This window comes from Lissotriton helveticus, chromosome 7 (assembly GCF_964261635.1).
Source record: "Lissotriton helveticus chromosome 7, aLisHel1.1, whole genome shotgun sequence".
Taxonomy (NCBI): Eukaryota; Metazoa; Chordata; class Amphibia; order Caudata; family Salamandridae; genus Lissotriton; species Lissotriton helveticus.
In genome coordinates, this window is record NC_136068.1 from 1,461,443,837 (window position 1) to 1,461,470,879 (window position 27,043).

Genomic DNA, 27,043 nt, shown 5'->3' on the forward strand with positions numbered 1-27,043 from the left:
CGTTATAACGTCATACATCCAGCAAATACGAGAGTGGTACTTATTACGTTGTTCTTTTATAAAAGATGTGATTTCAGTTAAAGTTTTGACACATTCGACGACCTGAAGATTGTTATAGAAATTAATAAAAAAGTGCGACGTGCACTTGTTAAATGAGACCATTAAAATTTGAAAGTTCGCGCGGTGGTAGATTATTTGAGAAATATGCTACTAGGCCTCGCTTTGATCTACCATGAGTTGTAGTACTAGCTGGGACATAGTATGTTTTGTAACCCTGGATGTGTATGGGCTCAGTGGCCCAAGTTTCCTGTAAGCATACTATTTGGTGTGCATTTACTATGTCTAACCATGGTTTGTGGTTTATCTTGGAGCGGAGACCTGCTACGTTCCAAAATAAGACAGAAAGCATCTGATTAAGGTTTACCAGATTACTTGTATTAGAGGGGGCATCAGAAACTGAAATACCTGACCATGGGGGTGAGTGTGACATTGAGACAGACGGTAGAGTGTGGATCAGAATGGTCGTCACAATTGACAAGATTATCATGCAATAGATCTAGGTCTGTTGGACTTGCGAGAACTGCTTGCCTGGAATTGTCAAGGAGCTCAGTAGATGGTATTACATCTGAGGGCATTAGTGATTCATAGGCCATTTCTACAGAAGAGGATGTTGATAATAATCTGGACTCTGCCGTCGTAACTAAGATACCATTTGTATGATGTGATCTCAAGGAGCAGACAGCTGGTTGCAATAATTTAGACTCGAAGAGGGAGGGATCTGTACTATCCTGGCTATTACGGGCTGGTGGTCAATCGAAAGTGAATGTGTGATGCTCATTTCTGTGATGACACATGCATGTCATCAGTTGTGATTGTGCAACATCAGGTGGATTATTTCGTACATGTTTAGGTGTAGCTGATGTGGCATGTCTTTGTCTTTGCCTAGGGGGGCCGGGGAGGGGTCCTGGGGGTGGTGGCAGTGGGTGCTGTGGCCCTCTTAGGTGTCCGGCCTGCATGATCAGTTGCTCGATGGCATCTGTTGCCCTTCTGATGGTGCCCTGGGCTGGGCTCCCTTTTGTGGGGCAGGCTGCAATCCGACTTTACACCAGGTCAGAGCAGGTGTAAATTTCCTGCTCCTTATCAGGTGTTTTGTGTTCTTATAGCCGATCTGTCTGGTCGTTCTGAATGTTGAGGTGTGGAGTTGTCGCGGCTTTTTGCACGGGAACGCCTACTCTGCATCTCATTAGCGATAGTTGCGGGGGTCCTCCGTGGAGATGTTTTTTGCGGCTGCTATCATGGGAAAACTGGTGCTGTGGGCTGTTAGCACCTGCTTGTGAATGGTGGGGTAAATTTATCACAACTTTGGCTGTGATAAAGTGCCGTTAATTTGGCGATAGCTCCTTGTGAATATGCCCCAAAGAGTCTGAAGTCCCGGAAGATGTGTGATTAGTTTGTGCTTTAATTAAAAAAGACGATAGCTATGGTTTATAAAAGAGGACATTTGCTAATTTTTCAGGTCGCTATCACTGAGCATTTAGAGTGTGCTTGCTAGCACCATTTATTTTATGTTGTTTGCCTCGTCCTGTCTGCAGCATGTCTAATATCTTTTTTTGGGTTGTTTGTATCATCCTGTATGCATGCATTTCTAATCTGCTTGTTAGACGTATATTTCTTTTAAACATTCTTGCCTCCAATGCCTATCAACTTATTATCTTGTTTTTAGGGCCTTGCATTTTGTGGAAAATTGTTGTGGCAGCAGCACGCATTATATGCGTGCTTCTTGCCTGTAGGTACGACTTTTTAAAACTTTTTTATCTCCCAAATTTATAATAAAACAAGTAACAACACAATAAATCACCTTCCTTAAAAACAAGTCCTAACACTTCAGCTCCGTTTTAATAACTTATATTGCACAGCTCTTCACCGAACTACAACTTACAACAAAAAACACCTTATTAATCACATACACGAAACCTAATGCATTTACCAATGCTTTTTTATAGTCCTCCTTTTAATCAATATACTACAAGATTCATTGAGACATTGATAGCTTTTTATTGGATTATTCTGTGAGTAGAGGACCACCGTTCCTTAATTCATCAAATTGCTTGGCTTCCTGCAGTAAAACACCTACCAGCAATTCAAAGGCATCCAAATAGAGATTCACTTAATAGAAGACGAAGGTGGCTGGAGCAGTGTAAAGATGAATTGGTTGCCAATTTTAAGTTGATGAGAACATTTATGTATGTTTGTGTATTGCATGAAACTGTCATTTTTTTGTCTCTACGAAAAAATCATCTTTACCCTCTAGCCTACTAACTTAAATAGGTGAAAATGTAAAGTGTATGCTGAAATATAAAGGGTGTTTCTCTGTGTATGAGTGCACACACATGTAAAGACATGTAGGGGTTTATTCACAAGAACGTGTGATAACTACCGCAAGAGTAGCGTAACGCAACTTTCAACATAGCAGCCTATCGCGGGAAAATAACACTGTGTTAACGTGGAATTCACAACGCGGCGGTAGCATGTGATAGACACCAGATAATGCGTCAAATGTCCGCGTGAAAATCAACGCCATGCTGCAAATATGAGATACGCGAACGTTAAAAACATGCGATGAGGCAACCGCCATACAAAAAGTAGCGAAAACCAGCTACAGGCCTGCAAATCCCACGCGTCTGGCGGGACAATGCACCATAAAACCCACTGAAAAAATACAAGCCAAAGCACGTAGCAACATGGATGCACCCTGACTCAGCGCAGAGGCCAACATGAACCCCATAACCCCCACAGACTACCAGCAAGGAAAAACAGGGTCGGGGAAGGCCATGGAGAAGAGAGAGAGGAAGACGGGGTGCAGACCGCAGGAAAACAAGACTAGCGTCACGGAGGTGACCGAACCCTACCAGCAACTTACATACTAGCAGACCACCTGGATTGCAGTTGGAGTGCCGAGGAGGCCAATCCAGGAGGCAAATAGGCGCCGGCATGACGTGACTACCTAAACCAGGCACCAACCCGCTGCCAACAGGAAGGCAGCAACAGCGACAGGAGAAGGCAGCCACAGTCATCAGTGTGGAGATGATGCAAGGAGTAGGGAGTACGGACACAGCTCGAGAGGACCTGACACAACATCAACAGGGAGTGCAACAAACACGGACTGGGGGACGGGGCAGATGGGCACAATGGCATACATGCACAACGAGGTGTAGCACACTGCACACCCACAATCACCCAGGATCATGTCCCAGATCCCCTTGGCATACTGCAGCACACACACATAGCACGAACAGCACAACCACATTGACAACAACGTGGAACAACGCGCATAGCCTACACTGCAGAACGGAGGACACAACTGGCTCCGCACATGCACAGAAACATGCCTACTCCATCTGACGGACCCGGAAACTGTGAAATGGAAATGTACGCGCATGACCTCACATCCGTCATGTAGTCCAAATGTACACTGTCCCGCAGAAGAATCCAGCACCCCCCAGTCACAATGTACATTGCCATACAGTCTGCATGCCAAGCAGCACAACGCGCCAACATATATGTCACCACAAAGTCAACACGCACCTCCCCTTCAAATCACAGAGGGGCACACAACACCTTCAGCAGAGCACAGAATACGAAACATCAGTGATGCTGGAGACACCGACGCCCTACAACAGCACATGGATATCAAATGCAATCCCCCACCAGGACCCGGCCAGCCAAGCTACTAAGAGGAGAACATCGAGCCTGCAGCAGACCACACAGCCGGAAGCACCCGCAAGCACATCTGGCTCACAACACTTCACCCACTCACACATGGCACCCCAATGCCATGTGTCAACACACTAAAAGGAGGTGGCCCAACAAGTGTTGGTGGGGGCCGAACCCATGGAATGCGAACCAGGACACGTACGTAGGTATCTATCACCCTTCAGTGCCCATCCCACTAAGGAGACCCACACTGCCATTGAGACACTTGCAGATGCACATTCACAGTACAGAACCAAGCCCAGGGGCACTCAAATAGCAGACACACACCCATGTTGGCTCTGCGTACGATGGCCCTGGCCATTCGCCTTATGAATTGAGTGGGTCACGACAAGGCTACATGTCCAAGCTCCAACCCGCTGCCTGCGGTGACATGTCTGCATCCGATGTACACTGCACAATGTAATGTCATAGGGCCCAGGGCCCTCATGCATATAACAAGACCACAGGGACACATGCAGATATCATGTTGAACTGGCTACGGGCACATGCATCTGACCCCTTTACTGACAGAGCCACATGTACAGTGACGCCTGTGTTGGATGTCTGTCGTATGAGTGTAAGCCATTCGGCACGGAATGTCTGGTGCTGGCAACCACTTGAACATTGGACACCAGTGCAACAGAAACAGAAAACACATGCATAACAGAGTCAACTGCCTCCAACATGGTGTGAGCCAGAGAAAGTCCAGAGGACAGCCAACATGCAAACAGAAGTGTCCGTGAGCTGCAGTGCACTGGGGCTGGGACACTAGAGATGAGCGCGCTCATGTGAAGAAAAAGTCTCGGATTGTGTCCCTTCACTATATTCCTGATGCAGATGCAGTGGGGTGTGTTAGACCTGCATCATCTTCCCCATCAAACTCAGGGCCCCAATACTGTTTGAGGTGACATAGCTGCGCAACCGCTCCACAGCACAAGAAACAATCAGCAATAGACAATGTTCTGCGGTGCACAGAGTCACAGGTACCTGGAGTGCAGAGCAGGGTATCAGGCCGATGATGGCATCCACGACAGGTCTGAGCAACTCCATAAGTCTGTCAGGACCACCTTTTCAACTCTGGAAGGTGACGGTTGGAGGTTGTCCTTGCGGTGGTGTCGTGTGCCTCCTGCGGTGATGCAACATCGGGGCCAGTCTGGGCTCACTTTGGTGTGTGAGCCCTGGTGGACCCCCACTGGCTGGGGTGACATGGTTGTGTCCACTGTCCACTACACTCCATACACCAGAGGTGTATGTTGGCGTGGATATGGGTGTGTTCTGCATACTGTGGTCTGTCCAGCACATCGCCGCCACTCTTGGCATTATATACTTTCCCAATCATGGTTCTACTGCATTATTCACACATGCCTGGTTGCCACCTCTCCCCATATTTGGCTATTGTGTGATTGAGGTGCCATGCCGTTGATTGGTCATGTTCACGGCTTGCCCAGGTTACCGTTGTAAGTTGTTCTATTGTGTCTGGTGGGTGGGCATGTTTTTGTGCATGTTGGTTGTGAATTTGTGATGTGTGCATTGCCTTAGTTGTGGATTGCATGGTTGTGGAGTTGAGGTGAGTGGGGTGTTAATTTTGAACTTGCCAAGAGGCTGTGCATTTCCCTTAATGCCATCCTGGGACCGCTGGTTGCTGATGGACTGTCGGAGGGTGAAGGGATCATGCACACTGGCTGTGTATTTGGAGGAGACATTGGTGAAGGTCCCACAGTGTTCTGATGTTGCCTGCACATTGATGTGTGACATGTGCTTCCTGTTGCGCTGATTGTGTGCTGTGTCACCAGGGGCACAGGTGGGACATGTGTGCAGTGGATTGCCCCAACATGTGCGTGCATCCGGCTATGGTGTATGGTCCTTACTTGGCCTCCAGCGGTTCCTGCACATTGTGTTGGGCCTATGGGGACTGGGGTGCCAGAGTGATGGTGATGTCCAAGACATGTGTGGGTGACTTGGATGTGGCTGGCTGTGAGACTCCGCCAACTTTGGCGGGTGTTGGTTGGGGTGTGCCAGGGGCCAACAGGGGCAGCACAGCCAGCTTGGTGTGGGGTGGGATGTTGGTTCATTGGTTCAATGGTGTTCATTTCCTGCTGCTAACGTGCCTTATCGCGTGTTTTGTGTTCTTATCGCCAATCTGGTTGGTCGTTTTGCATGTTGAGGTGTTGTGTTGTCTCGGCTTTCTGCACAGGAATGCCTACTCTGCATCTCATTAGCAATAGTTGAGGGGGTCCTCTGTGGCTATGATTTTTGCGGCTCCTATCGTGGGAAAACTGGTGCTGTGGGCTGTTAGCACCAGCTTGTGAATGGGGAGGTAGATTTATCATGACTTTGACTGTGATAAAGTGCCGTTAATTCGGCGATGGCTCCTTGTGAATATGCTCCATAGTATTTTAATAGGATGAGACCAGTGCTGGACTCGGAGGTACATCAATATTAAATAGTATGCTTCTGTCTACTCACCGAGATGATAAGCTTAGAGCGAAGTATCACTCTAACCGGACGCACAGCTGATTCATTGTGATGCTCTTCAATATACCACAACATTTTCATGTTCAAGAGTGTTTTTATTGTTGATATTCCATCGTTTCAATCAATTACAAAATCCTTCTCCTGTCACAAGGGAGACGATTGTTCATGCAAGGAAAGTTTCTAATGCGTCAGATATGCTAATCCAAGCCTTTTTCTGAGGCACGAAGTTTACATGAAACATCCTCAGTAGTAGTAAATCATGTTCCCAATGTAAAGCTCGAAATGCACACTTTTTGAAGAGCATAAATACTTAAATTACTCTGTTGCCCAGGTAATGGGACTGCCCAACATACATTGTAGTGGTTCATGTCAATGTATTTCTCTGTTTGGAGCAGGGTTCCGTCTCCCATGGCGAAGGAAACATTTAGTAGTTTTCTCTGTCCCTTACGGCCGCGGTTTAACTGGCGGTGACGGGAAGTGAAAAGTGACCTCCAATTCCACCCATATAAATCAGGTGGGTGAAACTACAGGTCTGCCTCCAATTCCCCTGACTCCACAGGGCCGCCGGAGGGGTTTAATCACAGCAGAGACTGAGTAATCTCCAATGTGATTAAAACTATGGTCTGTCCGCATCTAAATCAGGTGGGCGAACCATTATCTTGGAGATAAGCATAGTTATTCACCTTTTATTCACAGACTATGCTTATGCCAAGATATAAATCGGGCCCAAAATTTAAAAAAACATTCTTTGCCAATTTTAACATAGCTTCACATTTAAATGACAATAAATGACAATACAAACATCCAATGCCAGTTCCATCAAAAAAATGATACGATTATTATAGTTTAAAAAAACAGGACACATATAAAAGATTCCTGCATAAAAAAATAATAATTGTAAAAAACAACTTTTATTTTAGTTTGTTGATGGGATATTTTCTGAGGCATTGGTTTAAAGTTATAGAGTTCCTTTGAAGGGTGAACCTAATGTGTGGGTGGGGTGCACTTATTTAGTTGATGAGTGCTTGGAACACTGTTGACAAATGCTTTTCCGAATCTCTCCCTGCTGCTACCTGATGGCTGCTGTGATAGATCAGTTCTAAGGACAGCTAAAGGGAGCCATCTTGGACATCATTTTGCCAGTGAATGACCCATAATAAGAGATACTGAAATCACCCTTTGCTATTTGATTTCAACTTCAATTGTTGAGGAATGATGCTCTCCATTGGCCATCTTCCCTGTTTTTAGGTCGAGCATTTGAGACCTCTTGTATATTCTTTAGTATAAACTTATATGTGAATGTATTGTGTGGGCTCTGGAGATCATCCCTAGGACTTGTCTGCTTCCGTTTATGGACTTTTTTTCTGTTCCACTGCCTCTATTTAACTGTCTTGATTGAAAACAACCAGTAGAAGTCAGAAAAAAAACACAATTGCTTTCTGCTTGTTCAACTGCCTCAATATTTTTTTTCGATACAAAAGGGGATGATGGACGGAGCGTTTGAGCAAATCAAACACTCACCCCCAGTCAACTGATCTGGGTTTAATCCATCACCATTCTTTAGCCCACTCAGCCACCCCATTTCAGACATGGCTATATGCAAATCAGTCTGACCCTGTGCCTCATGGGAACAGTCCAGCCCGAACTGCCAAGCCATGTCTTCCATGAACCGGAAACAAGCATCCTGGGACCGGTTTCGGATTCATAATCCTCATCAGCCAGGCTATCTCATGAGGCACAGGGTCAGACTGATTTGCATATAGCCATGTCTGAAATGGGGTGGCTGAGTGGGCTAAAGAATGGTGATGGATTAAACCCAGATCAGTTGACTGGGGGTGAGTGTTTGATTTGCTCAAACGCTCCGTCCATCATCCCCTTTTGTATCGCTCAATATTTTTTTTGCCTGTCAACTGGCTCTATCGAACTTTCTTGATAGAAAATTACCAAAAATGGTCAGTAAATACTAGAATCACTTTAGCATTCTCTAGATTCCAGTCTATGAAAATTGTCTTCCACAAGCACCCGTAGACAATAATTTTTTTTCCAATTCTTGTATTTTCAGTGATATGACCATCGAAGGTCCTTATTTCCTATTAAACACAGAGCTTTGGACTATACCATTTCCAGCTGAAAGGCAATATTTCTCTCCATGTGTTCCCATACCTGGCATCTCACACAGTTTGGTGCTTACTTTCCCTTCATGTTAAAGAATAGTAGATGTTTCAGCACCCAGGCTAATGTGCTGCATAGCTAAATACATATAAGGTCCCAAAGGCGAGACATATTGCATTGCAAATGCTTGTTTTTGTTGTTGTTGTCGGGACACTTGGAGAAGACGGCATGGTCAACTGCTGTTTTTCAGCATGGCAAATGTTACTTTATGAGGTACATGCACTTCTCAGTATCAAAGCAAAGGGCACGCACGTGCACGAACAGACACACACACACACAAAATGCATGTACACACACAAATAGACCCTACCAATGCCTTGGTCAGAAGCAAAAAGACGTTCTAAAATGGTTGACTGGTCATGCTGTAAGTCAGGTGACTGAAGAGCGCTTTCTATGGAAATATAGGGCCATGAAGTGGCGGAGCGTGTTGTTAGTCTCCTGGGCTTAACGACATGCTCTGCCATTTTGGAAACGCAAGGCTGCGCAACAGTTACAAGGATGTGGTGCAGCCTTTTTTTTTTTTGGTAGAGTTTTATGGGTTTCCCCCTGCATTGTCGCTAAGTTTCACAACTTAGCACCAACGCAGGCACCCTTGCACAAGAGTGCAAGGGTGTCTGTGTGTAGGGAAGAATTGGTCATGTGTAGGAAGGTGTCCCTTCCTGCACATAAACAATCCTAAAATGCCATTTTGTAACTTTCATGTGTGCTGCTTCATGCAGCTATATAAAACGCATAAAATAAATAAATGGCCGCAGCGGGAAAGCGCATGGAAGTACTCTGTATGGATACGTGTTCAGTAGTCACATTAACCCACTGAGTTATCTTCGAATTAGGATGTATCTGGTGAAATATTATAATATAAAATGGGTCCATACACTGCCTTTATGCCGGTTGGGAAGAGCACAGATTAGTTTATAATAACAATCGTAAACACGGGTTAAATGAATCTATTGTACAACTCAGGCCCACAAGTATTTTGAGTCCAAACCATGACCCTTCATTGGATTTTTGTTGACTCAACTTCCGCTCCACGAGAGATGTGCGGTTGGTGTCCTTAAACCCCTGGCTTGTAAGCCGATAACATGTCTGCTGGTCGTTTGCACAAGCTGAATTTAAATTTCTGGCATTCGTCATCATTCCATCCCAATGAGGTGGAGGACACAGTAAATAATTCTACACAGCTCTCCGATCCCTCTGTGTTGTTAGGCTCACCACACTGCCAAAACCTGCAAAGAAGAGAAAGTTATTTTTAGACCACAATCCACGGGAGCATAAGCTTGTCTCACAATGCTGGCTAATGTTTGGCATCAAGACTGGCGTTTGGCAAGAGGGTGCTGGGTCCAGACCAAGGTGGGCAATCTTCAGAGGGGCGCACAGAGCTCTATGCATTAAGATCATGTAAACAGCAGCGCCCTTCTCACTCGGCTCCAGTGACTCAGTTAAAGTGCTTTTAATTAATAGCATACTGCAGGTGTTTTTAACACCCCGTCCACCACATTCCATGCCCTCCCATTGCCTTCTGAAAAACTGCCACTGATAGAGCATCATGTTAACCTGAAATTTGTAGGGTTGCTTCATAATCACTGTTATTCCGCATCCATATGTAATCTGGGTTGAACTAAGCATTTAATTGTTAGAACATGTGATGTAATAACAAACAATATACGTGTAATGCTAGAAAATGTGTTTGTGTTAAAATGTAACTACCTATTGCTTGTGCTTCATGAATCAGTTTGTGTGTGTAATGCATTAGATTTAAACGTGCACTATAAGAATCTGCAAATGTAGGGATGAAAATTGTGCCTTGAAGTAAAGAAATGTAATGCTTAGAAATGCAATGTTATTGATTTCGTGTAGGTTTGGATGTGTAAAGGCCTGAATTAAATTAATATTCACGTTTTGTCATGGAAGGCTTGTTCGTGATTTCTTATGTTAGCAGAGTCAAGAAGGCCTGAAATTTATTTTTCCTTGGGAAGGCTCTCAATTGAATGTAGTCAGCAGATATGTATGTGCAAGGTTGATTTGTTCACATGCCTTCTGTTGCAGGTGCAAGGACATTTTCCTCGCTAGCTAGAATGATGCTCTTTGTGTTAGAAGTTAGGTATGGAGGAGACGGTAAACAGACATAATATCGACTACAAAATATTGACTGGACATAATATCGAGTTCAAAATATAGACTGGACAAAATATCGACTGGACAGGATATAGACAGCAAAAATATTGTTTTTAAGGTAAGTAATGTAATATCGAATGTTAAAAATATAGAAATTTAAAATATCGAAGTATATAATATAGGTAAATAAAATTATCTAATTTTTAATAGTATCGAATTTTTTATAGTGTGTTTATGTTATTATATGTTTGAAAATTGTGTATTTATGTTATAATTAATTTTAAATAATGACATTTGTTTTTTTAATTTTTGCGTAATTAAATTCTGTAGCGGGTTGTGGGTTTATAGGGGAATAGGGTGGGAAGTAATTTAATTATAATTAATTAAATATGTAAATTTATTTATTGGCATTATTTTTTAATTAATTGTTAATTAATTTATATTTGGTAATTAATTAAATTTTAATTGGCAATACATTTTAATTAATTGAATAATTGCTAATTATGTTAATTTTAATAATTTATTTTCTGTAGCGGGTTGTGGGTTTATAGGGGAATTGAGTGGGAAGTAATTTAATTATAATTAATTAAATATGTAAAAATATTTATTGGTATTTTTTTAGAATTAATTGTTAATTACATTTTTATGGGTAATCAATTAAATTTTAATTGGCAATTAATTTTATTTAATTGATTAATTGCTAATTATGTACATTTTACTAATTTATTTTCTGTAGCGGGTTGTGTGTTTATCGGGGAATAGGGTGGGAAGTAATTTATGTATGATTAATTAAATAATTCAATTTATTTAATTGTATTTAATTTGAAATAATTGACAAATAAGTTTTAATTGTTAATTAATTAATTTTTAATTTGTTATTAATTTGGATTAATAGGTAACAAATAGTAATAATTAATTTTAATTTGTTATTTAAATTGATTATTTGTTATATTATATTAAATTGGTAATTACTTTAAAATAATTTGTTATAGATATTAATTTATATTTTTTTAAATAATATATGAAGTGTTTACTTTCCCTACTGTTGCACTCTCTGGAGTGGGAATAGTAATTTTTACCCCCACGCTATCCAACGCTTTCCCTACTGTTGCACTCTTTGGAGTGGGAATAGTAATTTTTACCCCTACGCTATCCAATGCTTTCCCTACTGTTGCACTCTTTGGAGTGGGATTAGTAATTTTAACCCCTACTCTATCCAACGCTTTCTCTACTATTGCACTCTTTGGAGTGGGAATAGTATTTTTTACCCCTACGCTATCCAACGCTTTCCCTACTGTTCCACTCACTGGAGTGGGAATAGTAATTTTAACTCCTACGCTATCCAATGCTTTCCCTACTGTTGCACTCTTTGGAGTGGGAATAGTAATTTTTACCCCTATGCTATCCAACGCTTTCCCTACTGTTGCACTCACAGGAGTGGGAATAGTAATTTTAACCCCTACGCTATCCAACGCTTTCCCTACTGTTTCACCCACCGGAGTGGGAATAGTAATTTTTACCTCTACGCTATCCAACGCTTTCCCTACTGTTGCACTCTTTGGAGTGGGAATAGTAATTTTAACCCCTACGCTATCCAATGCTTTCCCTACTGTTGCACTCTTTGGAGTGGGAATAGTAATTTTTTACCCCTACGCTATCCAACGCTTTCCCTACTATTGCACTCTTTGGAGTGGGAATAGTAATTTTTACCCCTACGCTATCCAACGCTTTCCCTACTGTTCCACTCACTGGAGTGGGAATAGTAATTTTAACTCCTACGCTATTCAATGCTTTCCCTACTGTTGCACTCTTTGGAGTGGGACTAGTAATTTTTACCCCTACACTATCCAACGCTTTCCCTACTGTTGCACTCTCAGGAGTGGGAATAGTAATTTTAACCCCTACGCTATCCAACGCTTTCCCTACTGTTTCACCCACTGGAGTGGGAATAGTAATTTTTACCCCTACGCTATCCAACGCTTTCCCTACTGTTACACCCACTGGAGTGGGAATAGAAATTTTTACCTCTACGCTATCCAACGCTTTCCCTACTGTTGCACTCTTTGGAGTGGGAATAGTAATGTTAACCCCTACGCTATCCAATGCTTTCCCTACTGTTGCACTCTTTGGAGTGGGAATAGTAATTTTTTACCCCTACGCTATACAAAGCTTTCCCTACTGTTACACTCTTTGGAGTGGGAATATTAATTTTTACCCCTACGCTATCCAACGCTTTCTCTACTGTTGCACTCACTGGAGTGGGAATAGTAATTTTTACCCCTACTCTATCCAACGCTTTCCCTACTGTTGCACCCACTGGAGTGGGAATAGTAATTTTTACCTCTACGCTATCCAACGCTTTCCCTACTGTTGCACCCACTGGAGTGGGAATAGTAATTTTTACCTCTACGCTTTCCAACGCTTTCCCTACTGTTGCACTCTTTGGAGTGGGAATAGTAATTTTTTCCCCTACGCTATCCAACGCTTTCCCTACTGTTGCACCCACTGGAGTGGGAATAGTAATTTTTACCTCTACGCTATCCTACGCTTTCCCTACTGTTGCACCCACTGGAGTGGGAATAGTAATTTTTACCTCTACGCTATCCAACGCTTTCCCTACTGTTGCACCCACTGGAGTGGGAATAGTAATTTTTACCTCTACGCTATCCAACGCTTTCCCTACTGTTGCACCCACTGGAGTGGGAATAGTACTTTTTACCTCTACGCTATCCAACGCTTTCCCTACTGTTGCACCCACTGGAGTGGGAATAGTAATTTTTACCCCTACGCTATCCAACGCTTTTCCTACTGTTGCACTCTTTGGAGGTGGAATAGTAATTTTTACCCCTACGCTATCCAACGCTATCCCTACTGTTGCACTCACTGGAGTGGGAATAGTAATTTTTACCCCTACGCTATCCAACGCTTTCCCTACTGTTGCACTCTCTGGAGTGGGAATAGTAATTTTTACACTTCCGCTATCCTACGGTAATAATATTGATTATTATTTAATTATATTATGTTACTATATATATATATATATATATATTAAAAAATATTATTGTAATTTTTTTTATAACTTTCATTAATTATTTCATTATTATAAGGTAATTTAAGTATTTTTAAGTATATTTTAGTAAATAATTTTTAATATTAATTTAATTTAACACTGTTTTTAATAAAGTCGATATTTTAATTAACTATATTTTTGTAAATGATATTTTGTAGTCGATATTTTCGCACTTACCTGTTTGTAGATACAAACTCGATATTCTGTCTGTCGATATTTTGTCAACGATATTTTTTTAACTCGATATTATGTCCCTCGATATTATGTCAGTGATCTGGAGGAGACCTGTAACAAAGTAGGAGTGGAATGTAATGATTGGAAGCTCGCTGGAGAAGCCTGGGACCCAAGGACAACTCAACTGTTATTGGACAAAGCACAAACTGTGGATAATCACCTGCTGTGAAGATGTGCATCCAGAGGAGGTGTGTTGGGGCTTGTTCTAGGAGTTGTTCATTTTGTATTAGGGACAGTGCTCCGGAGTAAAAGAGAGGCTGATGAGGCAGAGAGGGCTGATGAGAGCAGAGAACCATTAGGAGGGTAAGAGAAGGGATTGATTCTAGGATGAAGACTTAGATAGTTTCTGACCCTCTTCAATGTGAATGTACTTCTTAGGAAGTCTTCACAAGCTGACACCTTTTCTCGACTTTGCCTGAAGGATGTTATGTAGGGATGTCACCTTAGTGTTAGCCTAGGGACAGAATTAACCAATTAATATTTCTTTTTCTGTAATCTGATTAAGACTAATTTGATATTGGAGCAGTTGTTGCTTGTTTAATCTTTTTGGAATTGCTTATCCTTTTTACGTTGCACCGAATTAGTTTAATTCGTAGAATGAATTTGTGTTGGTGCCTATGTATTTTTTCAAACTCGTAATGAGGTGCTTGTATGTTAAATAATTTTTGGCTTTGTAATAAAACCCTTAAATCGTAAATTGGAGTCAGTGATATTTCCGAGTCAAAATTGATGAAGGCAATTGTATTGGTTTTCTCACCTTTACACTTCCCAGCAGATAAAAAGGTCCAGTCGACCGAAGATCCTTATAAGTGGTAAGATCTGATAACATTGAGATGAGATAAGGATCTGGCATATTTAGTTGGTAGCAGAATAGGATGGTTATCTCTGGAGTAAGGGGAGATTTAGAGGGAGGTAGTCATTAAGTCCCTATAGTTGTAGAGCCGAAGGTGATGGTTGTCCGGCGGATCGCGAGCAGAAGACGACGGATGGAAATCTACGGAGAGTGACAGTGCGACGAAAGCAGCAGTTCGTGAGAGAGTGAGTATGAACAGGGTTGAGTGTCTGTTAGATTGTGCTTTTGTTTCGGTTGTGTGATGTCTGGCGGAGTTGGAATGAGAGTTGAGTGATTGCCCTTTGGGGCCGAACGCGTCCGGTCCATGAGATTTGATTTTGATATCCCGGGATAATAGATTGTGGTGTAGAAGACACCCAGAGTTGAAATTGTCTGACCAGAGATTGTGGGAGTAATGAGACGTAGTTGAGTAGCCCACTGGTGATAGGAAAATGTATGTGTGAATGCGTGAGTAACCAACGCAGGTTGAAGGTTACTGTAGTGGAAAGCAGAGTGATTGGATCCTATCGATTAAGTACAGGACTGTCTGGCCGTTGGTGGGCAGATAGTCTGTGGCAGCTGTCCGGTTGTTTCGCGGACAGACGGTTGCCAGAGTTGAGGTTAACAATTGTGAGAAACTGTCCGGTCGTTTGGTGGACAGACAGTCAGAGAAGTGACTGTTCGGTGGTTTCGCGGACAAACAGTTATTTCATTGTATGAAAGCGACGCGTGAGTGTGTGATAGACAAATTTTAAAGGAGGGGAACTGCTGCAAGAAGAGTGACGTCAGAGAGTGCTGCACTGCGATAGGTCGGTTGGTGTGAAGCCGGGCTGGTATTGGTGAATTCTCATCAGGAAGTAAACGAACGCGGTGAAAAGAGTAAAAGTTGATTCCTCCATGAATAGTTTTAAAGTTTTACGAGATATGTGTAGAGGAGATAGAAGGTTGGTTACTCGAGGAGGAGAAGAAGCTCTACCAAAGGATACCCCAGCCCATTACATGGCGATGAATGTGGGGTTACGTACCATACTTTGGCTCGAGAATTGGCATAAAATGACTGAAGGAAATGAAGAATTGACTTTTCCCCGCTGTGGTCCTTTTAGGTTGGAGGTGTTGTACCAATTGAAAACAGTGATGTCTTCTTTACGACATCTGCCCAGACAAACTCAGTGTGAGTCGCTCCATGCGTGGATTAGAGCAGCTCATGACAGGAAAAGAGATCAAAATCAATAAAAAGTGAAAAAGTCGATCAGGGCATTTCAAGATGCGAGATGGGATGCATTGGAGAAAAGATGGAGAGTAAAATCTATTGAGGGAGATAGGCTGTTTTCGTTAGTTGGGAAAGGTAGGAGATGCCCAAAAGAAGTGTGTGGAGGAGGATGATAATGATACTGATGACAGCTTGATAGAGAGACCACCTCCATACAATCCAGATTCAGTAGAGGGAAAGGCAACAACAACAGAGGGAAATGGAGGGTCACAGACTCAGCCTAGTGCGACAGTGGTTGGGAGAATTTCAACAGGTACTGAAGGGATGGGAACACAGACCAGATCAGAGACTCATGGAGTTGCAAGTGTTACGAGGTTACCGGATGCTCTTACAGTGCCGGTTACCATTGGCCCCATAGTGTCAGTGTATGATCCAGATCAGGTGAAGAATGGGAGTTTAGCACAGTCATTAGCAGGAGAAGGAAATGGCTCAGGAGGAAATGGTACAGTAAGTGAAATAGCTCACCTACCGAGGCCCAAAGATTCGAGTACCCCATTGCCAGCCACTGCGGACTCCACAAGAGGACAAGTGGATGGAAGGACAGTGAGACCAAGGTCACTTGCTGACTCAAGATCTGATCTAAGGATATGGGAACCACCCGTGAGGAATCAGAATGGCAGGGTGACAGGAGGTTGGGATCACGGAAATTCAGGGAATAGACCAGCTCTTAGGGACATTGCGGAAGGGAACCGATGTGGGGTTCAGAGAAATGACAAAGAAGAAGTAAACTGAGCATCTGGCCCTGAAAGTTGCCATAAGAGCAAAGATGTTGGATGTGATAAGGTTGAAGGCTAAGGTAGATGAGATCATACATGGGAACTGGCCTTTGGAGAGTGTGGATCTTTACGAACCTGACGAGTTGTTGTTTGTGGCAAAGGGTGTGACTCGCAAGGCAAGGTCAGCACATGAGAAGTTAACAGATTTGGCAAAAAGGTACGAGGTAGAACTGTCCAAAATCAAGATGTTGCAGGGAAGTCATAGATTGCAGTACATTGACCAGGAATTAGAAGAGAAAAGCGTTATAGGCCTGAAGGCTCACATTTGGGAGTTGATCATAGGGATACATGCATGGAGTATGCTTTACAAATGGGAGGAGAGATGGTCCAAAAAGAAGAGCACCAAAAAGAGCGTAGGAGAGACACCGCATCCAGGAGGGAGAATGATAGGAGTGGAGAATTACCTTTTGCGAGAGGTATCCAATGAAGGGTATATACATGTGCCTTGGAGTAGAGGTGACCTAGCATCTTTTACGAATGTTAGTTTCCTCGGCTGAGGGGGAAACCTGTTGAATGGTACAAGCAGGTTGATCGGTTTTTAAGATCTCAAAGGTGTTGTGGGTTGACTTGAACACATTGTTTGACATTGTAGTACCAGGCAACTTGTGGGCAGCCTGTAAGGTTGCAGTTGATTGGCCGACTTCTGAACCAGATAGGGATCCTGTTATGAATGGTCCTTCATCTATTGTCATGAAAATGTTTTAGCATGTAATCACATGGCTGATATCGCCACAGGATATTGATTGGGTCAAGAAAGATCGAACCGTTCAGGAACCAAAGGAAACTGTGTATGAGTATTATGATAGGCTCTTAAAGGCCTTTAAGTTGTAAAGTGGGCTAGACACCTTAGACACCTTAGACCCCAAAGATATGGGACAGTTTGTATCAATGTTTGTCTTAGGCTTGAGACCAGAAATTAGCTTCATGATTCAGCATCATCTGATCTGCTGGCAGAATAATTCAGTAGATGAAAAAGTGCGATATGCCAGGTATTGCAGTGACAAGGTGGACTCGAAGCAAGAAAGCTTAAAGATAAGCTGATGCTTGTCCGAATGCAAAGTGCCAACAGGGAGCTCCAGGTGCAGCCAAGTGGAGGAACGCTATGAAGAAGACAGGGGAACAATCAGGCAGGAGCTCAGAATGCCCAGGGCCAAGGAAAGGGAAAGCCTGTAGATCACAAGACAGGGGTGGATGTGGCGACACTGAAAAAGACTACTGCCTATCATCTCTGTCACAAAACCGGGCACTGGAAATGTGAGTGTAGACTGAATCAGGTCCAGCAGGAGGAAGAGGAGGTGGTGCAGATGCCTGCAGTTGTGAATACCTTGATGAGACCCAGGTCCATGCAATGGGGGACACTGGCACCACAGGTGCAAGTTCCGCAACTTCCGAGGATTCTACAGGGAGCTAGGACGTATGGACAGATGCCACTGTTTGAAGATTTCGATGAGTACAGTCAGTCCTGTTACAATGACGGTGCCTGAGGTAGGAGGAGGACTGCACTCTTGGCACAGTCTTAGAGGTAGACCAGGGGGGACTGTTTGTAGAGGCGGATGTTGGCGGTCATCCTACCTCCTTTTTGGTTGATACTGGTGCTACCCGTTCTACTGGCAGATCTGCAGTAGTACCCAACCTACCCCTCTCGGGACAATCTATCCAAGTTGTAGGAGTAGCTAACAAGAAAATGACTAACCCACTGATTGAACCAATTCCTGTAAGGATAGGGACTTGTCGAGATCAACACCAGTTCGTGGTGTGCGAAGTGTTGTCTGCCTGTTAGGACAATACCTCTTGTGCAAGCTAAATTGTACCATCTATTGCACCCCTAAGGGAGTTGAATTGCAGACCAATGATGATGATGCTACTTTTTAAGATTGCAAATCAACACTTGTGTATAGCGATTTACCCCGTGTTGACAGTGGAAGAACTTTCACTGGATTTGTGAGACTCTGTCTCAGAATGTGTGGGATTTCACAGGAGAAGAGATTGGACTGATTAAGGGTGTTGAGCCAGTTAAGATCCAGGTCAAGCAAAATGTGTAGTTCCCAAGAATGCCTCAGTACAATTTGTCAGCAGAGACACTTGCAGGGATTAAACCCGTAATCGAGTCCATGATCAGGCAAGGAATTCTGAAGGAGAGAATGGGCAGTCCATGCAATTCGCCCATTATGGGATTACAGAGGCCGAGTGGGAAGTTCAGGATTGTGCAAGACCTTCAAAAGGTCAACACAATTGTTGTTCCATGTTGTCCAGTGGTATCGAATCCATCAGTGATACTAGTTCTGATTCCATGCAAAGCTGAGTGGTTTAAGGTAATTGACTTGTGTCAAGCCTTCTTTTCAATACCCCTGCATGAGGAAATCCAATCTTTATTTGCTTTCCGGCTGGAAGATCGTGTGACGTACTTTTGCTTTTGGTGGGAATTTCTTGCAGCTGCGCAGTAGTGGCAAAGATGGGCACTTCAAACTTCACATACTAATGCAAATGCTCATGTTTTAATTAAACCTTGTGTGTTCTGCTAAACCCTTAATGCTATAGTTAAAATAAAGTAATCGGGTTAGAGTAGAAATAAGTGGTATACAGTGCATTCATTTATTTTTGTATTCTAATATGGTTTTCTTTGACTTTATTGAATGCTCGTATTTGGGCCTGACGGGTGTCGCAAACTCCATTTTGAAAATATTATGCGTGCGCATAAGAACACTGAATCACTGAATCTCTGTCATTGAACTGCAGCAAATTCTCATCCTACCCGCGATGTTCCTCGGAACCTCATCCTTTGACCCAAAGAAAGAAGGAAATACTGACTGCATCCTATACATTGTATATGAATTAAAACTAAATATTGCTGGGTGGAATAAAAATCATGGGAAAGTAAATTATGGGCGGGAACATTGATCAATTACATTGAATGAAAATGACTTCATACTGGTATGGTGTGATACTGGTATGGTGAGATGACCTCTCCCCGTCTTTTTGACCAATCAAATGAAGAGAACACTTTGAATTTGCAACATTAGGGTAGGGGGGTGGTACATACTATGAAGGCGTATAACTAAGGTAGGCTTAGTCAGTTAGATTGTCCGACTTCTCACAGACCTGTCACAGACCCAACGTATGCTGAAGGAGATCATGGATGCCGAAGACTTCAGAGGGCTAGTCGAGCACTCTGAAACATAGTTCCCTCTAATATGCGTGAGTGAGCGTGCGCGCACAAGTATTCCTCCAGCACGCACAAACACTTGCAAAGCACGCATACATATTACCATGAGTCCATTCCTCAACCACATGTAGATATACATATGCAGACGAGCGGGGTAAAACGGTCACTTTCTGGGCACAGTGAGAGGAGCAGTGGCGGTGCTTTTGCAAGACCAGACGGAAGAGCAGCTATTCTGCCACAGACACTCCAGGTATGCTGCAGATTACAAAGCTCACAGCTTCTACACTTGCTACTTGCTCTGTTGATGTCAGGAGCCAGAAAAGCTTTGCAGTGGTGGCGTGGTGTAAAGTCAGCACTGCTTACTTTGGAATGGAGGAGCTGTGTTCGACTGAATGTAAAAATATATATTATTTTTTCGGACCCCAGAAAAGATTCTGAAATTGCATACTAATATACGGAGATGTTCATTCAGCGATTCTGTATTAAACTTCATGGTTCTGGATGAGAGGCTGCGATCAGGCTGTAATTTGAGGGCACTCCGAAAAGTAAACCCAGGGGCAGCTGGCTATGCACGTAGAACTTTTCCTGCTCTCTCATTGAGGGGGGAAAGAGGCAGTGTTAACCCTCAAGGGAAAATTTTTCCAAGCTGTGCATTTTCAACATACCTTGACCCCGGGCAAATCATGTTATCTCCCCGTATCATAAAAAAGAAATCCTAATGATTCTTTGTGTAACGCAACTGGTACTCATGCAAAGTGCTCCAGTGTCTGTACCAAGTTAGCGCTATATAAAACAGAAAAAAACTAGCAACATTTGGCGGCACAACAAAGGAATGAAAGTATTGGAGACAGCATATATTTATTTATTGGCGTGGAACTGGCCTGCATTTAATCCGCAGAAGAGTAGCTGCCCCTGTTATGTGATAAGATTGTTCCTAAGCGCATTTTCAAAACCATTCACTTTTAATAAATACTTTCCAAATATTTGGATGCATTAAAGGGAAATACTTCCACATGCTAAAGAAATGCACTTTCTTGAATATTGAATGCAACTTTATCATATTCTAACATGTTTGTTGAATGTTATACGTTTCAAATATTTTCAGGGGTCAGCTCTTACAAATAAGAGTGCAGCCCTTTACCTATGGTGCTGTTAGAATTTGGGCAGTTAGGGGAATGAACAGCTTTGTCTGTTTTTTTCAAGTGGGACCTGATCTTAGAACCACATGCACTTTATTGCCAATTTGCCATGAAACCACCACAGAGACCTCATTGATGTGCAAACTCAGAAAGGGGGTGCAGTCACAGAGTCATGGAAAGCAGAGTCTCTGGCTGTCAACTTAAACTTGTTTTAAACTCTGCAGCAAAGGATTTGGCAACAAGCACAATTGTGATAGTAAATCTGTTCTAGTTTAACCCGTTGCATGCTCATGGCGGCTCCACTCTGTCATGAGTCACGAGCGGCGTGTGCTCATGACGACGTGGAGCCGTCTTGCCGCTGCCACTCCGCCCACGCGGGACTAATTCTCCGCCTGTGTTGGCGAATTAGTGAGTGGGCGGGGTCATGATGGTTCCGCGCCGTCATGAGCACACGCCCCCTGTGACTCTTGACGGCGTTGAGCCGTCATAAGTACGGGAGCGCCACGCCCACCTCCTAGCCCATCCCAATTATTTGATTGCAAAAAGACTGCATTTTAAAATATCTCATGTGGTTAAGACACCCTCTGCAGAGATATTTGTGTGCCATGGATACCTTAGGGGTTAATAGGAATGGCCATATAACTCTGGTGGTTAATGCAGTTGCTGGAGAGATATGTGTTTTGTCTAGTTCCGGTTTTGACTCATAATGCTGCATAGAGGGTTAGTGCATCTCCTGTAAAGCACATCCTGTAACATGCAAATCACATTTTTTTAGATAGGTAAGTAGGCTACTACTTTTGACACATATCCTTTACGTCTTGCAGTACATAAATTGCAATCCTAATGTAGCAAAGTGAGCTATATGCCAGCGTCAACAAGTCTCTTGCAAACTGCAAGTCATGTGTTGAGAACCTTATTGTTTTCTTACTATATCGGTCATATGTAGCTGCTCAAAAGGATTCCTTTGTGTAATAATACATTTTTATAAATACAGACAGCCCCAGCACTGTTTCATTTTATATCCATACTTTTTGTTTCTACCAGTTATGTACTCTTAACATATGCCTAACCTCTTAGAGTAAATGCATGTAGCTTATGTAGTAAGGGTGAACAAAGTCAAAAACCTGCTTCAAATGTTTCTTTTATGTACTTGACTTGTAAAGTTATATGTGTGTGCCTTTGTTTATCCTCCATTATGTTGGAATCTAGGTATTAGGCTCCAGGTGGCTCCCAGCCAGGATCATTCTTAAACTAAAGTAGGGCTGCTGGCCCCTCAAATGAGGCCTGTGTTTTGGGCCAACTTAAATTGTAAATAAGAAATACCCTTCACTGCATGCAAGTTTCTTCTCTGAACTGAAAGCAGACAACCTGTGGGCCCTGCTCAATGTGTTCTGGTGTTGGAAAGTTACACTGGGATAAGTGTTAGCATATTTGACTTGGTGCAGCCCAGATCCTGGTTCAAGTTCAAGCCTTATTCTTCTGACTGCTTACATCAACCCTGCTGTTCAGTAAATATTTATAACGGTAGCACATTCTGTGTCCTGTCCTTTCCTAAAATTGCATTGCAAAACAGTTTCAAGACTTTATTAAATAGTAAATAGAGCTGTATGTGTGTGTAATGCACCTGTTCCACACTCATTGTAAACAAAGGTTTGGAGTGGTGATTGCCATAGATTTATATTGCTGAGCGAAGCACTGTAATGCATGATCAGTTGCTAGGTGCACATAGCTTTGGTTGAAGTGCACAGAGACCTTGAACTGCCGCATACAGAAGAAAAAAATTAGAGGGAACATTGCTCTGAAAGAAGAATCGGGAGATTGCTGTGGGAGACCTAGAATAGGAAACAAGAGTAGCTGCAGAGAGGGGTGTGACGCTGGTTTTGCACTTAGCGGAGGTTACCTGTCCTGTCCTGCATCTGTCCTGACCTATTGACTTCTGATTAGTCGGGATCCCTTTCTTTCCAGCCTTTGGCCAGGGATTGGTCTACACACCATTCCATGTAAATATAATCGGTGTAGTATATCCTTGTTCCTTTCTCACCCTTCCCAGGTACCAACGTCTAGAAAAAAGTTTGCTAAATCTTTGAATATTTTTTCTTTAATCGTCATTTTTCTACTTGAAAAGTCTATGGCTGCATAATACTGGTACTTGGCTCACAAAATATTGCTTAGATAAAGTGTTTAAAACTTCCCAGAGTTTGTGGTTATTTCCATGAGAAAGGTAAAACTTGTTTTCCATACCTACTATTCTAACTCCTTTTGATCCATCACATTTAAAGCATTAGTGAAAATAAAGTGACACGGATTTTGGTAAATCATGGTGTACAGGCACATATCATAAAAAGGAATTAAAATCCTGATAGGCAGGAGAAATAGATTACCGGTTTAGAGGTGTGAATGTTTTATGGGCCCAGGTGAGTATGTTAGCCCTGAACTGGCAATCTTGTGCCATCAGTATTTCTTTGTAAGCAGAGCTATGGTTAGGGTTTAGTTAAGATAGGTAGTTAGTTGTGTGTTGAATTTATATTGATTTTATGTATTTTAGTAGTAAATAGCTTTATTTCGATATAATTCATATCATAAAAAGCAATACATGTACATTAAAAGACAGTAAAAACCAGTGCATAGGTAATGACATATTATTTAAACAACAATTTACATATGAAATTACATAAAAGCAATCTAAAATACATCTCAGGTAAGGTACGAGAGTCTGTTAGATCTAATACGCCATGCCCAGCCTAGAAATTTAGCCAGTCCACTTGCAAACAGGGGCAGAGGGTCCATTTTTAGAATTCTTAAGGCCTCCTTGTGGGATCTGGTCCCGAGTTCTCTACAGAGTGGCTTTAGCCATCTGCGGCGAGGGACTGCATAGGCTGGGCATTCGAACAATAAGTGCAAGACTGACTCTAATCTGTCCGACCAACAAGGGCAGAAAGGGGTTGTCTGCGCCGGGACCTTCCAACTGGCAGTCAGTTTTCCCACTGGAAGTATGCCTACCCTAAATTTAAAATAGAGAGCCCTGTCCCAGGTGGCTAGGATAGTATCCAGGTACGGCTCGCAGAAATGCACCTCCTTAGCCAAAAGAAAGTCCACCGTTGACCTACACAGATTGGCATTACTGTTTCTGCCGTCGATCACCCAACTCCAAAATAGTTTCTTCAGAATTGACTTGTGCGGGGCAGATCTAGTAATCCAGACATCTTCAAGGCCCAGATCAATAAGAAGGCGCTTGACTTCCCTTAGCCACTGAATCTTCGCCCAGCCAGGCATTAGGAGGATCTCTTTTAAACCATCTGCATAGCTGGACATTTCAGGGACTCTCCAAACACGTGCCCACAAAAGGAGTGGCCGCAGCCTCGCCTGATCGCTAATGGGGCGGGTGCCCATGTCTAGAAGAAGAGGAAGAGTTGGGGTGCTATGAGGGAGGCCCATTAGGTCCTTATGGAATTTACTTTCGGAGCGGGTCAACTGGTCCATGTTCTGCACACCCCATAGTTCTGCCCCATAGAGAGCTGCACTAATACCTCGTGCCCTGTAAATATCAAGAACCGGTGCAATTGGTTTGAGGGAGGAGGCACGTTGTTCCTTGAGAAGGGCCCCCACCACCCTCTTGTGGGTCAGCAGCATCTTTTGGTGATGGAATTTCCAGCTCATGGAGTCACAGAGACGGATGCCAAGGTAATCAAACTCCTTGACCCTCTCGAGTGGGACAGAATCTAAGGTAGGTGGTTTGACTGACTTCTTCGGGGGGTTTAAAACCAGGAACTTAGTCTTCCCTGTGTTTATAACTAATCCCCTTGAGTCACAGAAGGTCTTAAAGCTGCTTAGGAGGCTCTGCAGACCTGCTGGTGACTTTGAGATCAGGAGGGTATCGTCCGCAAATAAGAGGGTAGGTATTCTCCTGCCAGCCAGGGATGGTGCATCTGCAGGATGTTGCTGCAGGTGCTCCACCACTCCGTTGACATACAATGAAAACAAAGTGGGCGCTAGCACACAACCCTGGCGGACACCTCTATTTACAGGTATTCGTGGTGTTTTTTGTCCCTGATTACCCCACCTGATCTGTGCAAAATTGTCTGCATGGAACCTTATCAGCATGTCCAGTAAATATGGGGGAATACCTAACGCATCGAGTACACTCCAGAGGTGGTTACGTGGGACCAGGTCAAAGGCAGTCCTTAGATCTATGAATGCAAGGTACAAACTGCCTTTGCCCAGTACAACCACTTTCCAAAAAAGCATCATCAACCAAAATGCTTGCTCGATCGTCCCCATACCAGTTCTAAAACCGGCCTGAAAGTCTGAAAGGATATGATTCTCCTCGACCCACTGCAAGACCCTTCCTAGGACCACTTTGCCTGCCACCTTCTGCGTGGAATCCAGGAGGCTTATAGGGCGATAGTTAGAAGGGTCATCCCGACTCCCTTTCTTAAAGATCGGGACGACCTCTGCGCCCTTCATTAGGGAGGCAATAAGTCTCCCCCACTCGACCGGGTTGACACGAAGCAAATCTCCCGGAAGGCCATCAGGGCCCGCTGCCTTATTGGGTACAAGACACTTAATCGCCCCTACTACTTCCTTAGGTGTAAACAGGAATTCCTCACTGGGCTCTGTGCGAACCAAGGGGTACAGTTCCATCGGGGTAGCCTCGGGCCCGTGACCATTGCATAAAGCTTGGAAAAATTATCAAACCACACTCCCTCAGTAATGTTGCATGTTATAAGGCAGTCCGCGGGTTTGTCCCTAGTTCTTATTAGGTCCCAGAAACCCTTGGAGTCCTTCCTTGAGCTAGCCGCCGTCAAATCGTGCCAAAACTGATTCTCATGATCGGCCCTTGCCTTCGATATAGTCTTTCTGTAGTTGCGCCTAGCGAAGCTAATCTGGGCCCTATCCTTTGCTTTCACTGTCTTAATTAGCTCCCTTTTGGCAGGCACGGGAGAACCAGCCCGCATTGCCAATCTGTCTACCTCTTGCATTGCCCCTTGAGCCTGTAGGTTGAGCCATAGACAATTCGCCTAGCGCGTTTATTGTTTCGGCAAACAAAATTGGGACCTCAAGCGTACTGGCTCCAAGAGAGTCTAGACGCAACACAGTATTAGACATTATAGATTTAACACCTAGGTTCTTTTCCTCGTTTGCCGCAATGGTATTCCATTTTAAATGCCTGCCACAATTAGAGGGGATTACTTCATGCGTTGATTTCCACACGTGTGGGGTTTTGGCTAGGGTCGCGCCCGTCCACAGGGAGGACAAGGGCAGAAATAAAGGGTTATGATCATGAGCAGAAGACTGTAAGACCTCCATATCTACCAGGTGTGCCCAAAGACTGTAGTTCAAAAGAATGTAGTCGATTCGCGAAGAATGACCCACTCTATTGAACGTGTGTGCTCCTGTGGGATCTGAGTTCGATCTACCGTTGGTCGCCCTAAGGCCATGTTCCAAGCAGAGAGCATTAAGGTCGATGGCATTTTGTGACCAGCTTCTGATTGGGGCCAATGTAAGAGAGGGGATACCTACTCAATGCCCGTAAGAGAAAGTGTGGAGGACCCGCCCCTTGTTCCTCTAACATAGATGTTAAACATTTCAAGCTTCCTCCCCCCACATGGCCCTCTAACTAAGATTCTCTGTAGGTCAGGCAATTTAGTGGCAATAGGCCTGATAGAGAGACCCACCAAAATACTTGCCCAAATTATTATGCCGCCCAAAGGGCGGCCCTTCTCTCCGGGTGATTGTAACACAGGCACAAAGTAGGTGGTAAAGCCCACCTTGTGGCGTGGTTCCAAGCACCAGGTTTCCTGGAATAGACAAATCCCGAAGGATTCAACAAATGAATTCCAATCGGGTAGGTCAATATTCCGTGCAAGGCCTGCTATGTTCCAACTAAGCACCTTCAGCGCTTCGCCACCAGCTCCCTCCAGACCCGGCACACAATCACTCATAAGAGGGTCAGAGACAAAGCTAGGGGCCTCAATCATAGTCGGGGATAATGCTTCCCCCCCAGAAGCCTCCACGGGGGACCGGGCAAGCTCCCCTCCTCCATA

The 27,043-nt window shown here is 43.6% G+C and overlaps 1 protein-coding gene across 2 annotated transcripts in view; it reads right to left on the bottom strand.

Moving 5' to 3' along the window:
- Nucleotides 1-8,084: 8,084 nt before the first annotated feature.
- Nucleotides 8,085-27,043, bottom strand: part of LOC144767472 (CD209 antigen-like protein C) — a 356,973-nt gene continuing 338,014 nt past the window's right edge. For both annotated transcript variants that reach the window (XM_078650891.1, XM_078650889.1), the window contains one exon: nucleotides 8,085-9,626. In XM_078650891.1, coding sequence (XP_078507017.1) covers nucleotides 9,455-9,626 — 172 coding nt within the window. In that variant the 3' untranslated portion in view covers nucleotides 8,085-9,454. The remainder of the gene's footprint in view (nucleotides 9,627-27,043) is intronic.